Raw genomic sequence first — 17,767 nt, forward strand, 5'->3', positions numbered from 1 at the left:
GCTCAAACCCAATTTTCAAGAAATGGAAGGCATATTAGATTGCACGTATCAGGTACTGGGTTACTCGTCAGGGGTTTACAGTCTTCTGTTTTGCACCCACACCGTAACGTAGCAGCAGGTGGTCAGAACACATCTGAGGTTCCCCTGGGCTGAAGCCGTGTGAGGCCCAGAGAGAGAAACCAGCCACCTGGGGGTGTTGCAGACACAGCGGCTGGTCCCCAGCACTGCAGTGGCACCTGCCTCTCACCTCAGGGCTCCTGTTCATCCATCCATCCATCCATCCATCCATTCATCCATTCATTCATTCACTCATACCCTTATTTATCAGTGCTACTACGGGCTCAGTGTTATCTGAGCCTCTGGGGTAAAGGGGTGAACAAGAGAGACGGGGTGCCTGCTTACAGGGGTGGGCGGTCAGGCGGTACGCAGGTGACCCGGAGAAATGAACAAGACACACATATACGGACAAAGTGCTGCGAGAAAAGTCAATACGTCTACAAGCCTGGGGTGTGAGAGCAGATGGCCAGGTTAGAGTCCAGTTACACACGGGTGTCAGAGAAGGCTTCCCTGCGGTGTCTTTGAACTCAATTGCTTAAGTTAGTCTAGCTCAGGGGTTGGGAACTTATGGCTCGCGAGCCAGATGTGGCTCTTTTGATGGCTGCATCTGGCTTGCAGACAAATCTTTAATAAAAAATAATAATAACATTAAAAATATAAAACATTCTCATGTATTACAATCCATTCATTTCCTACCGCTCATGTTCATGGTTGTGGGTGGCTGGAGCCAATCACAGCTGTCCTCCGGGACAATACTGAATTTTTATTGGATAATGCCTAACGTACACGGGTCATAGTATGGCTCTCACGGAATTACATTTTAAAATATGTGGCGTTCATGGCTCTCTCGGCCAAAAAGGTTCCCGACCCCTGGTCTAGCTAATGTTCAGAACGGCGCCTGGCATATAGTAAGCACCATGTAAGTGTCATACATGGACATGAATTCATTTAGTCCTCGAAACAACTCTATGGGGTAGGCAATATTATTGGCTCTGTTTTACGAAATGAGAAAATAGCACAGAGAGGTTAAACAGCTTGCCTGAGGTCACACAGCGCAAACGTGACTTGCCATGAGTATTTGAAGAATGCTTTAATCAAGTGGCTAGGGAAGAGGCAGCTGATGAGGCTAAGGGTGAGGGTTAAGGAAATCAACAAAGGGTGTTGGGATATCCTGGGAGTAGCGACAGCCGGAAGCTACCTACCACCCTGACCTTGGATGGTCTGGGTGGGGGTGGGGGTGGGGGGGAAGTAGATGGTTCATGGAGATGGTTACTTCCGGAGTTGTGGGGGCAGGAGACTGGAAGAAAAAGAGCACAGCCATCTGGGACCACAGGGAGCCAGGAGGGGCAGGAAGAATCAATACACTTGACTCTTCTCTCTTCCGGCTCATTGATCTCCACTCGGATGGCCTTCCCATGGGCCATGCTAACCAGAAGCCAAAGGGCCCAGGGGCCCAGGTGAAGAAGTCCTTGAAGGTCAGACTCCAGGAGGGAGGCAGAGGCAGGCAGAAGAAGGTGGAGCGTGGATGTCAGGGCAGATGAAGCCTGACCTCGTGGGGGTGGAGCACGAATGCGCTCATTCATTCATCTGCTCATGCATTCTAATTCCCTGCGTGGGACGTCCCCACCTTCACGCCCCGGGAGTGTATCGATCTTGCCCACTATTGCATCCCTGATACCGGAATGTGGCTTGCCTGTCACAGAGGGTGTTCAGTGAGGGATGTGCGAGGGGTGGAGAAAGGAGCACAGGATGGGAGCGAATTTACTCATCATGAGAAACACACCAGCAAGACTTTCCCCCAGGGCTTCCCAGGCGTTTTTGCAAAGGGCTAGGGAGATGAGTAAACGAAGCAGGAGAGGTCCCTGCCGTGGAGGGCTTGATTCTGCCGGACCTTCACCCTCCAGAGGAGAGACTGGGGTCCTGACGGGGTTTCAGGCTTGTCCCTGGCCACTGGCAGGATAAGGTTGTTTTGCCATCCTGGGGATTTGAGAGACACTGAAACCGGTCGGGGTTTCTGGTGGGTCTCACACCTTGGGCCGCCAGCTGTCTGGCAGTCTCACGTCGGGCTGTTCCCTGCGAAGTCCTTCCAGGCAGCTGAGGCCGGGACCCTGGGTTCAAGTGTGAGTCCAGTCATTCCATGCGACACAGGGCTAAGAACAGCCTGCAAGGTGGGTGATCTGAAAACTGTCGCGTGGAGGAGGAAGCCAGGGCTTAGACCTGTGAGATGGCGAGCCCATGGTTGACCAGCTGGTCAGGGTCCCAGCCAGGGTCTGACTCAGGCTCTCCGGGTCTGACTCTGCAGTGTGCCCCCCACCCGCACCCCTTGGTCTCAGCTCAGTGGGCCTCTGGTCCTGTCCCCCCCTCGCCCCAGGTCTCCATCCGGCTGGACGGCGAGAACAAGGCAGTTGAGTACAACGCTGTGGGAGCCATGACAGATGCTGTCAGGGTGGTCTTCCGCGGCGTGCGGGTCAGCGACCTCTTTGACCGGGACTGGCACAAGGTTGCCCTGAGCATCCAGGCCCAGAACGTCTCCCTCTACATCGACTGCGCGCTGGTGCAGACGCTGCCCCTCGAGGAGAGGGAGAACATCGACATCCAGGGGAAGACCGTGATCGGCAAGCGCCTCTACGACAGCGTGCCCATCGACGTGAGTACCAGGGCCCTGGGGTCGCGTGCTCCCCGTGTGCCCTGTGCCTGCCGCATCATTGATCACATCGTCACCTGGGGTCTGTCTGAGAAGGGCGGCCCCTGACTCAGTACTGCCGTGTTGGAACATCCGGTCAGCATCCCTTACTCACTCAATCAGTTATTCATCCCTTCAGTCAATCATTTCTCACACACGTCCTGAGCGCCCACCCACTGTGTGCCAGGCACTGTGCTCAGTCAGCAGTGGGTACATAGTACATTTATATATTTATGTATCTGTAGTCTGTATTTATATTTGTATTTCATATCTATTTAGAAATACAGGAAACTTTGTAGCCCTGTTTACCCAGCTGTGTGTGTAGCCTGCGTCCCCTCTAAGAATTTAATACTAATACAGTGTTATTGTAACTCAGTTATAGATACTATGTGATACAGAATAACACTGCTGTTCATTTTACTAATTATATGTGTACCTACTTTGGTTCAGGTACTAAATAATATATATAAGCTAATTGGATTCTCATAAAGCCTTTGAAATTTCCAGACTGTTTCTACATTTTAAATTAAAAAAGCTTTGTCTCAGTGAGACTCCATTAGCTCAGTAAATAGATATTTTGTTTTATTTATTGAGGTGCCATCACCTAAGTAAAATGAACAGTCTGCTTTGATGAGTTCTGTGAAATGTGTACACCTGTGTCATTTTTTTCAGTTGCCTGAACCTACCCAGTTGGTCGGGATGGAGAGGGGTGGTAAATCCACCCAGCTCCCCCGAACCCCTGACCGACCTGCATTTTCTGTGTCACAGCCTGGTCCCTCCGGGCATGTCCTGGGCCACCTGCTGGGGGCTTGTGTCTCCCTCCCTTCCTGGGGGGGATTTATGCTCTGTGGTGGTGGCCGCTATTTCCGCTTTGTCTGTCTCTTTATCTGTCAGACAGAGAGTAGGCTCTCTCTAACTTTAAGGCACATACGGTCTCACATAGAAGAACGACTCACACTGAGGTCATTTTGTTCTCATTGTGTCAGTTCCATGAGAACAATAAGGATCAGCTATTTCAGGACCCAGAGGAAAGACAGCGCACTTAGTCGAGCAGGGTAGGTGGATAGGGGAAGGAGGGAGGAGGTAGACAGGGATGGCTCCTTGGAGGAGGTGATTCCTGGGATGAGTCTTGAAGGATGAAGAGGATTTGTCTGTGCCAGGCAGCCTGGAGCTTCGCAGCGTGGTGTGTGGAGCACCGTGAGGCAGCAGGCGCTTCAAGCACAGCGTGGGGCGAGGCGGGGTGGAAGGCAGGGGCCCTGGGGTCTGCCTGCTGGTGGAGTGGCCTGGAAGGGTTGGGGCAGGGCAGGGAGAGGCGGGGCTGTATTGTGGGAAGTTCCCTGGGGTTGCAGAGAGCAGAGCTGAGGGAAGGAGGAGAGGCCGCCTCTGTGGGGAATAATGAAGGAGACCCAGGCCCTGGGCCAGGGGAGGGGGCTGGGTGCTGGCCTGGGGGGACAGTGCTGTTCCTGGGGACTCCATGCTGGCCGCTTCTGTCCTCCTGCCACCCGCTTAGCTGTGTGGGGCAGCGCGGACCCGCCAGCCTGCGAGCGCTTGGCCCCGGTGCAGGGGCAGCGGACACCTGTCTGCCTGTGCTGTTTGCTGCTCATGGGTGCGGGGCGGGCGCGGGGCGGGGCGGGGCATGGGAGCGGGGTGGGGCGCGGCGTGGGTGCAGGTGTGGGTGCGGGGCGGGGCATGGGTGCTGATAGCTCTCCCCCTTTCTGGCCCCGCAAGCTCATTCACCATGTGGACCCATTCAGTCAGGAAAAGCAGACGCAGAGATTGAACGACTAGCACCAAGTGCGAAGTCAGTGAAGGGCGGCCGACATCGGCCCACTTGGAAATGCTGCATTTTTCTTCCAGTCTGCGACCTGGGTCCTGCCCTGCCCTGACTCTTAAATTGGACCATCCTGTTGGGCCTTTCATTGAGCCCTTTTAACCCACGGTGTGGAGTCTGGGGGCTGAGGTGGGCCCCTCTCTCTCCTCCTGGTGCCCACTGACATGAGCTGAGTGCCTGCTTTGTACCCAACGCTGGGGAATCCCGGAGCCCTGGACATTTGTCGGGGGGAGTGCTGCTCCCACGTACGGCTTCGTGCTGGGTTTCTAGATTTAAAGGAACCTAAGGACATGGATGGAGGGGCGGTCACCAAATGCCTTGTCCCTCAGTAAGTCTCCAAAGCCCGAGCTGGGATACTGGCACCCACAGGGCTCGGGGACAGACCCCAGCAGCTTGCAGCTCCCCCTGCGGTGGCTACAGCTCCCCCTGCAACGGCTGCAGCTCCCCCTGCGGCGGCTGCAGCTCCCCCTGTGACAGCTGCAGCTCCCCCTGCAACGGCTGCAGCTCCCCCTGCGGCGGCTGCAGCTCCCCCTGCGACGGCTGCAGCTCCCCCTGCAACGGCTGCAGCTCCCCCTGCAACGGCTACAGCTCCCCCTGCGGTGGCTGCAGCTCCCCCTGCAACGGCTGCAGCTCCCCCTGCGGCGGCTGCAGCTCCCCCTGCGATGGCTGCAGCTCCCCCTGCAACGGCTACAGCTCCCCCTGCAATGGCTGCAGCTCCCCCTGCGGCGGCTGCAGCTCCCCCTGCAACGGCTGCAGCTCCCGGCCTCCCTCGGTGCTCAGCATAGCCCTGGGAGCCAGCCAGTGTCCTCCTCTCCACCTTATGGACGAGGAGGCCGAGGAGCCGGGCGCTGGCGGGCTTGACCAGCTGCCCCGAGCGATGAGCAGGGCTGAGACTCAGGCCTGGGCCCGGCTGACCCCAGGTTCCAAGCCCTCTGCACCCCTGGTTGGTTTCCACACTGTGGTCAGAAAAGGGCCTCCAGGCTGCAGACGGGGGCAGCACAGAGGACACTGGGGCCGGGGGACGACAGCTCAGTACTTCAACCCAGAATCGTGGAGCTGGGGACACTGGAGCAGGGGACTCAGACAGACATGGGGGCCGAGGGGCCACAGCAGGCGGGCTCCCTGGCCTGGCCAGGATGTCAGGCAATTGGCAAGGGGCTGCCGGGTGTGCTCACCCACCTGGGAGCGCCTCTTCCCAGGCCCCAGTCCCCCTGTGCTCCTTGTCCTTGACCCCGAGCCTCGGCCTCTGTCTCCTCTGTCCCTCTGTCCCAAGCCTGGAGACGGGCCCAGCTGCGGGGCCCCTGTGCTTGCTCACGCAGGGAGCGGGGCCGTCTCTGCGCAGCAGGCCTTGTTCAAAGAGCATGATTCGGTATCTGGTCACGGTCTTTCACCTGCGAGCTGGTGTCTGTGCAGGGAACATAACAGACAGCCGACTGGAATTGTTACTAGTGTGTCTGCTGAGCCAAGTCGGTGCAGCGAGGGTTTACGCCTCTGGGGACGTGTCATGAAGCGGGTGGACGGGGTCTGGAGCTGACCCCTGCCCTGTCGGTTTGCTCAGGACTCCCGGGTGTGGAGAAGCTGCCCGAGGAGGGGAGCTCAGGGCAGGGGCGAGGCCAGGCCACCAGGGTCAGGGTTCAGTAACAGAGCCTTCCTCCGGCCCCTGGTTCTGCTCCGGGTCCACGTTTGTCCAGGGGGCTGTGGACGTTTGTCCATGCCCGCACGCATCCCCCACCCACGGTTTCCGGCTCCCGTGTGTCGGGGACGGCTCTGTGCTGGGGCCACAGGAGGGCCAGGGGGCGGGAGCCCTGCCTCCCTGTTTCTGCTCCAGCAGGGCAGGCAGGTGAAGGAGTAAACGGAGAAACACGTCCACGGTGCTGGGTGTGCTAAGTGCTGTCAGGAGGAGGGACGGGATGGTGGGTCAGGGCAACCGGTGACAGGGCCAGCCAGGCCCCGGAGGGGTGGCAGTGCAGGTGAGAGGCGAGGGGAGCCAGCCTTGTGCGGAGTCAGCAGGGGGAAAGACGGGAGCTGGGAGGGCCGAGCATGTGGGGAGCAGGGCTCAGTGCACGTGGGGACATGGTCCGTCTGGAGGCCCAGAGGGAGGATGGACCCATAAACAGAGAATCAGGGCCTGACCTGTGTTGGCACAGTGGATAGAGTCAACCTGGAATGCTGAGGTCGCTGGTTCAAAACCCTGGGTTTGCCTGACCAAGGCATGTATGGGAGTTGATGTTTCCTGCTCCTTCCTCTTCCCTCTTTTCTCTCCCCTCTCTAAAATAAATAAACAAAATCTTAAAATAACATTAAAAAATTAGAAACAACAACAACAGAGAATTAGCTGCATGAACAGGTGCCAGTGTGACAGAGAGAGGACTCAATGAGCCCTCTGGACAGGGGGCGTGTATCAGTTACCTGTCGCTGTGTAACAAATGGCCGCTCCAGCTAGAAAAAAGCCAATGAAAACAGCATTTATTATCTCCTAGTGTCTGTGGCTCAGGAACAAGGTGGTTCTTGCTTAGATCTCTCATGAGGCTGCCTGTTGGCTGGTTGAACGGTCATCTCGAAGCTCTAAGAGGGCTAAAAAACCCACCTTCAAGCTCACTCAGGTGGTGTGGGCAGCTTCCTGTGAGCCCTTGGCCTGAGGGCCTCAGCTCCTGGCGGGTGGGTGCTGGGCGCAGCCCTGGCAGAGGCGTGGGCGTGGGCCACTGTGAGGTCAGGAGCTGCAGACGGAGGGGACCTGGGCCTGGAGAGGCAGGCAGAGCCCTGTCCTGGAGGGCTCGGCTGTCCTGCGGGAGGCCTGGGCCTCATCTGGACACGTGTGGGTTGTGGGTGCGTGTGTGTGCATGCATGTGCGTGTGTGCATGCCTGTGCGTGCCTGTGCCTGTGTGCATGCATGTGCGTGTGTGCGTGCCTGTGCGTGTGTGCATGCATGTGCGTGTGTGCATGCCTGTGCGTGCCTGTGTGTGTGCATGCATGTGCGTGTGTGCGTGCCTGTGCGTGTGTGCGTGCCTGTGTATGTGCGTGCCTGTGCGTGCCTGTGTGTGTGCGTGCCTGTGCGTGTGTGCGTGCCTGTGCGTGTGTGCGTGCCTGTGCGTGTGCATGCATGTGCGTGTGTGCATGCCTGTGCGTGCCTGTGCGTGTGTGCGTGCCTGTGCGTGTGTGCGTGCCTGTGCGTGTGCACGCGCATGTGCGTGTGTGTGCGTGTGTGTGCGTGCATGTGCATGTGTGCGTGCATGTGCGTGTGTTTAACGCCACAGCCCCTTTAAATGATATTTTGTGATAGAAGCACATTTTTACTTTAAAAACTTCACATAAGCAACCGTGTGGCCATGACGGTGGGGCTGACCATAGGGCAGCGCTGAGCACCCAGACTGTGGCGGCCGCTCAGGGGCGGGGCCGTAGACAAACACCTGGCAAACGCGTGCCCGGCACCTGCTTGTGCTGGGCCTCACTTTCAGGGGCAGGGGGCAGTTCAGGTTGGGGTCAGGGGAGGCGACAGGGTCAGACCAGCACAGCTGAGGAAGAAGGGGGCCTGGTGGGTGGGGCCAGCCTGGATCCATGGAGGGGTCCGGACTGCAGAGACTCACCCACCCCCTGACCTGCCTCTCTTTCCAGTTTGACCTACAGCGAATTGTGATTTACTGTGACTCCCGCCATGCAGAACTGGAGACTTGCTGTGACATCCCCTCGGGTCCGGTGAGCCGAGTCTCCTGCACGGAGAGGTTGGGAGGAAATGGGTCCTTGGCCCTCAAGACGGACAGGGGGGTCCAGGGCCTGGGCAGAGGCAGCTGGGGTTCGGGGGACACCCGCTATCAGAATGGGCCCTGGAGGGGCACCTGTGATCCTTGCTGGGATCCTCTCCCGGCCCAGCCGGGCGGGCGAGCAGGGCGAGCAGGGTGAGCAGGTCCTCCTGGGGTCCTGCTGGGGTCCCGGCGTCAGTCTCACCGCACAGGCTGCAGGCCCAGCAATGCGGCTGGCTCTGGGGAGCAGGAGGCGAACTGGAGGCATATCCCCAGGAGGGACTGACCGTCCTTGCCCCCAGTGCTCAGAGAGAGAAGGGGGAGGCTGCCGTGTGCTGGGCTGGCTGGCCAGAGAACAGGAGGCAGGTGTGGCCAGGACTGGGGAGGGCAGGACAGACCAGAGATCGCCCTGGGCCCTGTGGGCTTCAGCCTCTCCCTGGGACCTCTCACTCCCCCCATCTCTTTGCCTAATCCTAGCCCCCAGGCTGCTCAGAGGAGAGAAGAGCCCTGCAGCCTGCTCTCCAGGGTGGCAGGGTGAAACCCAGGGGCAGCGCTCGGCTGTCCAGCCCCCAGGACGCAGCCAGCGCCTGGTCCCTGTGCCCGTCTCAGCGTGATGACAGTGCAGGGCACACAGCAGCGGCGAGGGCTGCCAGGCGGGGACTGGAGTCGGAGGGAGGGAGGGGGAGAGGGGGAGGGTCAGGAAATGAGTCCTTACTGACCGGTCCTGGGTGGTCCTGGGCGTGAGACACTGAGCTGTCCCGTTAAATTCTGCTCAGCGCCTCGTGATGGGGACTCCCTGGTCCCATTCTGCAGGGGTAACACTGAGGCTCAGAGGGGTGACCCGGTCCCTGCAGGGTGCCGAGAGGCCAGTGACCCCACTTTGCCTGCTTGGTTCTGAGGAACCTCCAGACCAAGCCCCTGACTGGGAGCAGTGCTGGGGGGGAGAAGCCCGGTGCTGACCCGCTGGGTTTTCCTTCCAGTGCCAGGTGACCGTGCTGGCAGAGCCGTCTACCCCGCCCCCGCCCCCGCCCCTGCAGCCGCCCACTGCCGGCAGTGAACAGATCGGGTTTTTGAAGACCATCAACTGCTCCTGCCCAGCTGGAGAAAAGGTACCTTCTGCAGTCCCCTCTTTGTCCCCAGCCCTGAGCCCCAGCGCTGAGTGGGGCAGGCTGGCCAGTGGGACTGGCCGGGAGGTGGGAATTTCCCACCATGCACTTGTTCTGCTGGGGCTGATGCTCCCAGGCTCCTGTGACTCCAGGTCAGGGAAGCATCTTGCTCCTTGAACCTCTCATTTCTCAGCTTTGTGGCCATGAGGACGGAGCTCCTCAGACCCGGCTCTGACTTATGTTTTCCTGAAGTTAATGAGGTTTCCCCGAGGTTTCCCCGGCCCTCACCTGCATCCCCTCCGCTCCAATCCAACTAACTCAAACAGGATTTGGTGTGAGAATAGACTCAGGATGGCAATGATAGGGGTTAGACGTGCTCCGTGGAACACACCCTCATCCCTTTCTTCTCAGCGTTTCTTTGAATCAGCCACCCTCCGTAATCTCAGTGCATACACGAGTAGGTTTTCATGCATTGTGTTCTAATTTTAAAAACAACCGTGTCTCCGTGAACACCACCCCATCCATTGCCAGTAATGAAGTGTATCATTGAGTGCCTGAGTCCTTCACCTGCCATCTTTTTCTGTGGACCCGTGGACCCTTTGATAAGAAAAAACAATGTCTGCTGTTTGAGCAGAACAAACCCAAACACAACCACAAGGATGAGACCAGCGGAACCGTGCCGGAGAGGGTCTCCGTGCCGTTCCCCGGACCCACCGCCCAGGGCCCAGATCTCCAGCCTGTGCTCAAGGCCGTGGCTGTGTCCGCACCGCCCAGCTCCTGGCCACATGCAGGCGGTGCTCCGTGACTTTGCGAGGGATGGGGGAGACGGACAGAAATAGAAAACCCCAGATGAAGTGAGTTGGAGAATTTCGGTAGCAGTCTTCTCTCACGAAGCTTGTCCTGGCCGCAGTCTCCTCCCTCCCTTCTTTCCACCCACAGAGCCAGATCCTGGGGACCCGGGAGCCCCCAAAGAGCTCTAAGTCAGGTGGGGCCGAGAAGCCCTGGGCCACCTGGCTGGAAGGCCTGTTTGGGGCGGAGGTTTTCTCTGGGCAGCAGGGGAGGTGAAGGAGCCCAGATCCTGGTGCCAGGCGGGCAGGAACGACAGGTGGCAGGGGAGAGCCAGGGTGGGCACACAGTGCTGGCCGGAGGCTCCTGCCAGGCCCCTGGCAGGCTCAGGGGTGTGAACCCAAGTCCTTGTCAACCCTTGTTTTCGGTTGAGAACCGGAAGGACGGTCACGGCTTTGTGTGGTTTGGATCACCAGCCACTGTGCACGCAGACGGCCTGTGCCGGGGCGGTGGCCCAGGCGAGCTGCCCAGTGCCCGGCCCTTCCCCAAAGGAAGGCCTGGATGCGTCCTGCCGAGGCCCCTGGGGTCCCTCTCATGGGCTCCTGGGACGGGGAGCCCAGCGTCAAGCAGGTGTCCCCCCTCCCCTTTCCGCTCATCTCCTCCCCCCAGCACTCAGAGACCCCCGGGCTCAGCACTCATCTCCTTGGTGTGGCTTGTGGACCCTCCCCATGCCCCCCAGCCTGCATGGCCCATGGGGGGGTCCCCAGTGGCCTTTCTGGCCTCGTCACATGGCACGTCCCTTCCCGTTCCATGCCCGGCCAGACCTTCCTTAGAGGGCTCATGGTCTTTCATGACTTCTGGGACTTGCACGTGCCTCTTCTCCTGCCAGGAGCGACTTCCCCTGTCCCCTCTCCTGTCCCGGCTAATGCCTTCCCTTCTTTCAAGAGGCCCCCAAGGGCTCCCTCCTGAGCACACTGCTGTCCGGATGACTCCCCCTGTCGTCTCCTGACCTCCCTCCTGCCTCCCTTCATTCCCACTCGCCCACTGAGTAACTGTTTAGTAAGCGCCTGCTCTTTCTGAGACCCTGTGACCCCTTTCTCTGCCTGGGCGTCCGTCTGCCATGACAGCGGTCACATTGCCTTAGACACATCGGCTTGTCTTTACCTCCGTAAGGTAAGTTCCAGGTGGCAGAGACTGAAGGTGGACGTGCCTGTATTTTCAGCTACTGATACATAGCAGACCGCAAATCTTGGCTGAACTAAAGAATAAGAGGACCAGAGTGTGGAGGACGGATGGGTGGATGGACGCACAGAGGGACGGTGGACAGATGGGTGGGTGGGCGGGAAGGATGAAGGTTCACTCCCTCTTTCTCACTGGTAGGACAGGGTCTCGCTCTTTGAGATTATCAGTCATCCTACAAATTCTGAGCCTCAAATGCTGGGTGGCGTCACCCGGTCATCCATTCCTTTGTTCACTTAATGCATTATTTTTGACAATGCACATCCAGCACCCACTGTGTGCTGAGCTCTGAGGTTGTAAGACACACAGGACATGGTCCTCACATGTCCCACCGGCTCCTGTCTGGCTGGGGCACCCAGGAGCTCCATGGCCTGCCCAGCCACTGAGCTTGCCACCCGGCATGTTGGACAGCCCCCCAGGCCCAGGCCTCCCCCTGCAGAGGCCAGTCCACCCGGCGTGCTGGACAGCCCCCCAGGCCTCCCCCTGCAGACGCCAGTCCACCCGGCGTGCTGGACAGCCCCCCAGGCCCAGGCCTCCCCCTGCAGACGCCAGTCCACCCGGCGTGCTGGACAGCCCCCCAGGCCTCCCCCTGCAAAGGCCAGGCCACCCGGCGTGCTGGACAGCCCCCCAGGCCCAGGCCTCCCCCTGCAGAGGCCAGTCCACCGGCGTGCTGGACAGCCCCCCAGGCCCAGGCCTCCCCCTGCAGAGGCCAGTCCACCCGGCGTGCTGGACAGCCCCCCAGGCCCAGGCCTCCCCCTGCAGAGGCCAGTCCACCCGGCGTGCTGGACAGCCCCCCAGGCCCAGGCCTTCCCCTGCAGACGCCAGTCCAGTAAACAGAGGTGCCCTCGCCTCCTCCGTCCTCAGCTCCACAGAGAACTCAGCCCACGGGGCCCGGGAGTCTCAGCTTTCTCTCTGGGGAGGCGCAACTCTGGCCACGGGCGGACTTGGCTTCCGATGGCTTCAATCTGCAGTTCAGTTTAGGAAACAGGTCCATTATTCACCGAAGTCCACAGGTGGCCTTCGGGTCCATGTGTCCCATCTCTAAAGCCAGACTGGTGAGCGTGAGCTGCGAAAGGCGTTCTGCTGGGCACGCCGGGAGGCAGGACACACAGAGCATTCAGCTCCGTTTTGCATTCCTTCTTTTATTAAAAATTTTATTTATTTATTATTTTAGAGAGGAGAGAGAGAGAGAAAGAAAGAACGGGGGGAGGAGCAGGAAGCATCAACTCCCATATGTGCCTTGACCAGGCAAGCCCAAGGTTTTGAACCGGCGACCTCAGTGTTCCAGGTCGACGCTCTACCCACTGCGCCACCACGGGTCAGGCCCCGTTTGCATCTCTCAATGGGCCCTGAGATTGCCTTTTTCATATACTCCTGAGGAGCTGCCCTCACGACTGTGGCGAGTGCGTCCGTGTTTCAGCGACGGGTGGTGTAGTGTCTCTCTCTCTGTTCTTCTCTCTGACGGCGTGACGCTGCACACACGGTTGCCTGAACCACGCTGCCTGTGGTCAGGATGTGGCGATACCCACGCGTACCTGTAACTGCACAGGTCACATCTCACATCCAGGGATAAGGTCTTCCACACGCGTAGCGCACGTTTTAAAAAGTGGGCAGCGTTTACATCTAGAAATAGCCTGGTGGACGTGCCCTGTTGTGTATTTTAGTGGGTAACAGTTACAGGGACCTTTGTCAGGCTGCGTGTGTCTGTTCAACAGAAGGGACAGCAGATCGGGAACTCCCCCCCCCAGGGAGTGGTGTAGGTCTCTGCCTCCGTTTCCCAATGGCTGCATCGGAGGCGACGTCCAGGCCCCTTGGGTCGGCTTTCAGTTCAAGAGCGGGGCAGTCTCTGCGAGAGGCCTGTCCGGCTGGTTGGCCAGCACGCGGCTCGCCGAGAGTGTCCTGCGGCACGGGCAGGGGTGGGGGAGCAACGAGTGAGGAGAGGACGGGGGGAATGAAGACAGAGCCTCACTGTTTCTTTTGTCTTTTCTCCGTTAGGGTGAAAAGGGCTATGCTGGCCCTGTGGGACTCCCCGGCCCAAAGGTCAGTACTGCAGCCGGCAGGGGGTGGGGGACTTCGGAGCCCAGGCGGCCGTCAGCTCCGCTCTGTGTGTAGGAAAGAAAACGGGAGTTAGATGAGTCCTGGCCGGTTTGGCTTCCGAGCTTGTTGGGCTGGAAGGAGAAAGCGGGCGGCATGGGACTCGGTCTGTGCTCAGAACCTCATTGCTCCGTCCGGAGGGCGCAGGGCGGGGTCAGGCTGCACGGCCCGGGCCCAGAGCCTGCTCGCCCCGACAGGTTTGACCGCAGTGTGGGCCAGTTCCCATCAACCCCTTCAGGCTTCCGTCGTCCAGACCCGGTGTGGGGGGGGGGCTCCTAAGAGTCTTTTTGTTTAGACTTCTGTCTGTTTGAATTGCCTGAAAAATTTTGGCGCACAGTTTCAACTCACTGATTGCTCCAGGCCAGGTGCAGTTCAGGGGGTCCTCCTTCCGCAGTCGGGGGGCAGCCCCTCTCTCCGTCCCCCCCCAGGCTGTGATGTCACAGCGCTGGGCAGGGCTCTCATCTCACATCCTTGTTTGTGCATTGCCTGTGGTCACACACAAGCTCGTACACGAGGGCAGGTTGGTCCAGGGGCCGCTGCCTGGCGTTGGAAAGTGGGGCTGAGTGTGGGGCTGGAAACACCTAGCAGAGTCTCTCTGTCTCTCCCCCTGTCTCTCTGTCTCTCCTCTGTCTCTCTCTCTGTCTCTCCCCCTGTCTCTCTCTCTGTCTCTCCCCCTGTCTCTCTGTCTCTCTCCCTGTCTCTCACAGTGTGGCCACACTGTACAGTGGACAGTGACAGAATCCGGGGCTTCCGGGAGTTGGGGCACAGTGGCTGGGGGGGGCCTGTGGGGGATGGCCTTGGGGAGGACCCGCGTGGGGTTCACCTCTGATTTCAACTCCCCAGGGAGACGCGGGCGCCTCTGGGCCAGCTGGAGCTCCCGGACCCAAGGGAGAGAAAGGCGACTGGGTGAGTGAAGGGCCCTCTCTCGGTGGCTGTGGGGGAGCCGCAGGGCTTCCCCCAGGGGGGTGCCAGGCACCGAATCCCACGGCGCCCTCCCAGTGCAGCCCGGGCCCCCACTGTGGGCATGGGAGGCAGTGGGCGTGGCACATCAGGCTGTTGTTGCTGTCACTGTGGCCTGGCCTGGTGAGAGCACCATCCCCTCCCCCCACACCCTCCAACCCAGCACCGTGGCATCAACAGCACACATTGAGTGTCAGGCAGACCGCAGTCATGCTCTTAGCTTCAGCCTTATTTGCTGTGTGACCTTGAGCAGGTCTCTCGACCTCTCTGCAAGCCTCATGTACGCCGTTAGCAAAATGTCTCTATAACTCCTGGCCCTTGGTAGGTGGTCAGTGAGTGAGAATTGTCTTTACTTGTGATTATAATCAGCTCCTCCCAGGTTCTCAGTACAAAGGGGCAGGCCCAGGTGACAAGATAAAGCCTCTCCCTGGAGGAGCTGACCTGGACAGCCAGGGTCCCCCCACACCCCACATCGCAGTCACCCAGCAGCAGCTCCTTCCCTGGCTGTGCCATCGGCTCTGCTCCGTGGGACGGGGCGTCCCGGGGTCCTCCCGTCACTCCCTGTGACAGCTCTCCAAGCGCAGTCTCCCCACGTCTCGAAAGGGAACGACACAGAGTGTCCAGACTCGAAGGACCTGCCCTGGTCACAGGGCTCGGATCTGGCAGAGGCAGAATTTGAACCTGATCCGTTTTCCCCCGAGTCTCGTGCTCACTGTGTGCTGCACTCGTCACCCGTGCTGTGTATGTCCACCCTTGAGTGTGGACGAGAGTCCCAGCCCTGTGCAGGATCAGGATGACACGGGGCAGGGAGACCTGCCGGCCCTGAGCAGGGGTGTCCCGCTCCCTGACACATGTTCGCAGGTACCGGGCACGTTCACACCTCAGGTCAGCCCGGTGAGCTGGGGTCCAGGGAGACGCGTCTTCCTCAGACACGGGGGGGGGGGGGGGCAGGCAGCAGACACTGCCGACGAGAGGGCACAGATGTCAGACTCAACACAGTAGCCGTAGGCCCACATTCAAAGAGCTATAGGAAACCATTCTTCAAGAAATAAAGGAAGGTAGTGTGACACTGTCTCATCGAAGACTGAATATTAAAAAGAGATAAAAATTCTTAAAAAGGACCCGGTGGAAATTCTGGAGCTTGAAACTATAGTAAGCAAAAAGTAAGAGAGAACCACCAGGGAGGCCCCACCGCAGGCTCGACGCTGGCTGAAGAGCCAGCGTTCCTGAAAACAGATCAATAGAGGTGACATCACCTGAAGGTCAGAGGGAAAAGGCTAAGAGGGTAAATGAACAGCCTCAGAGGGGGTGGGCCCACAGAACGCCCCAGTGTGCACATGATGGGGGCCCAGAGGGGGCGGGAGGAGGAGGACAGGTCCTCAGACATGCGGCTGAAGACCCCCAGATCAATGAAGGTCAGTAATCTGCACATCCAGGAGCTCAGTGAGAGAGCCGTCCTCAGATACATCATTGTAAAAATCCTAAAACACAAAGAGGAACATTTGAAAGCAGCAGGGGAAAAAAAATAAATCGCCGTGGACAAGGCACCCCCATAAGGTAATCAGCTGACTTTCCCTGGGAAAGAATTAAGGCCAGAATGCAGTGGGATGGCGAGTGCAGAGTACGAATTACGACTGTGTTTGGGGTGTTTAGTGTCTGTAGTAAGAACAGCACGGAAAAGGGAGAGAGGGAACAGCTATGTAGGAGCGTATTTGTAAGTGTTAGTGGAGGGAAGTTAGTCTAAATCTGGAGCAGATTCTGTTGGGTAAGATGTAGATGCCAAACCTCTGGGGAAATAATTGAGAAATATATAGTGAAAATATCATTGAAGAGATTAAAATGTTGCACTGGAAAATACTCAATGCAAAATAAAATAAAATAAAAAGCAATAAAGGAACAACAACAACAACCAAAAAAACCAGAATATGTAGAAAACAAAAAGAAAATAGTGTATGTAAACCTAATGGCATTAATAATAACACTGCATGTGATTATATTAAACCCGTTGAAAAGTAGAGATGTCAGATTGGACCAAGAACCCGACTTAACTGCTCTGTGCCCACAGGAAGGAGACACACTTCAGATACAAAGATACAAATGAGTGAGAAGTAAAAGGATAGAAACTATATATCCTGAGAGTAGCAATAGAAGACATTTGACTCGACTGGTATCAGAGAAAATAGATGTTAAAACAAACAAACAAACAAACAAACAAAAGGTTAATAGAAATAAAGAAACGCATTTTATAACGATAAAAGTGTCAATCCTTCAAAGACGGGTAGTAATTTATCTGTACGTAAACGCAGAGCCCCAACGCGGGAAGCAAAACCTGACAGAATTGACAGGCGTGATAGGCAAGCCAACAACTGTGGTTAGAGACTCAGTTTCTCACTGGCGATGATGGTCAGGACACCTGGGAGCGGGGAGGAGTCCGAGCGCTCACGTCCAGCTGGTGTGAGATGGTGCAGCTGCTTTGGAGTCAGCCTGGCAGTTCTTAAAAAGGTCACACCTAGAATCACCGCGGGACTTAGCACATCCCTCCCAGCCCACCCCCAAAGAAACAAAAACACACATCGATACAGGATTTTATACACAAACGTTCCAGCAGCATCTCAGTTCACAGGAACTAAAACGTAGAACCAACCCAAACATCCTGCACCCGAGGGAGGCGGACAGGAAGCGTGTGTGGCATCACACACAACGGTTTCCCTCAGGGAAGGGTGCTGATACAGCAGCAGCGTGGGTGAGCCTCGCGAGCACTCTGCTAAGAGCACATGGCCCGAGAAGCCAGTCCTGCACACCCACCCGCTCCCTTTCCTTTTATACAGAACAGCAGGACTAGGCAGGTCTGCAGAGACAGACCCTAGATCAGCGTCTTCCCTGGGCGGGGTGGGGTGGGGGGGACACGGGGAGTGACCGCCTATAGGTACGCAGTCCCTTTTGAGGTGATGAACGCGTTCCGAAGTCGATGGTGGTGATGGTCGCACAGCTCTGTAAATATACTAAATGCCATCCAACTGTGCATTCCCGGGTGAATGACAGGCTCTGTGGGTTTATCTCGATAAGCCTGATGGAGAAAAAGAAAATGAAAGGATCGTACTGCACCACTAAGTGGTGGGGAAAGTTAAATCAGACGGCTTCACCAGGAGAGAACCAACACGCGTGCATAATAGTCGTCATCCTCCTGAGGCCCCCGGCAGAGCGGAGGGGACGGCAGCCTCTGCTTCGCGTGCCCGGGAGCTGCCCCGCCGTGACGTCCTGCCCTGAACTGCCC

General features: G+C 58.0%; 1 protein-coding gene across 1 annotated transcript in view; it reads left to right on the plus strand.

Annotated features, from left to right (window-relative positions):
- The window catches only part of COL22A1 (collagen type XXII alpha 1 chain), a gene marked incomplete at its 5' end in the record, with an annotated part of 208,790 nt that overhangs the window by 37,654 nt on the left and 153,369 nt on the right, over positions 1 to 17,767 (plus strand). Inside the window, 5 exons of the mRNA XM_066266381.1 lie at positions 2,429 to 2,704; positions 8,184 to 8,264; positions 9,289 to 9,417; positions 13,435 to 13,479; positions 14,377 to 14,439. Coding sequence (XP_066122478.1) covers positions 2,429 to 2,704; positions 8,184 to 8,264; positions 9,289 to 9,417; positions 13,435 to 13,479; positions 14,377 to 14,439 — 594 coding nt within the window. The remainder of the gene's footprint in view (positions 1 to 2,428; positions 2,705 to 8,183; positions 8,265 to 9,288; positions 9,418 to 13,434; positions 13,480 to 14,376; positions 14,440 to 17,767) is intronic.

Source organism: Saccopteryx bilineata, chromosome 3, assembly GCF_036850765.1.
Source record: "Saccopteryx bilineata isolate mSacBil1 chromosome 3, mSacBil1_pri_phased_curated, whole genome shotgun sequence".
NCBI classification, from domain to species: domain Eukaryota; kingdom Metazoa; phylum Chordata; class Mammalia; order Chiroptera; family Emballonuridae; genus Saccopteryx; species Saccopteryx bilineata.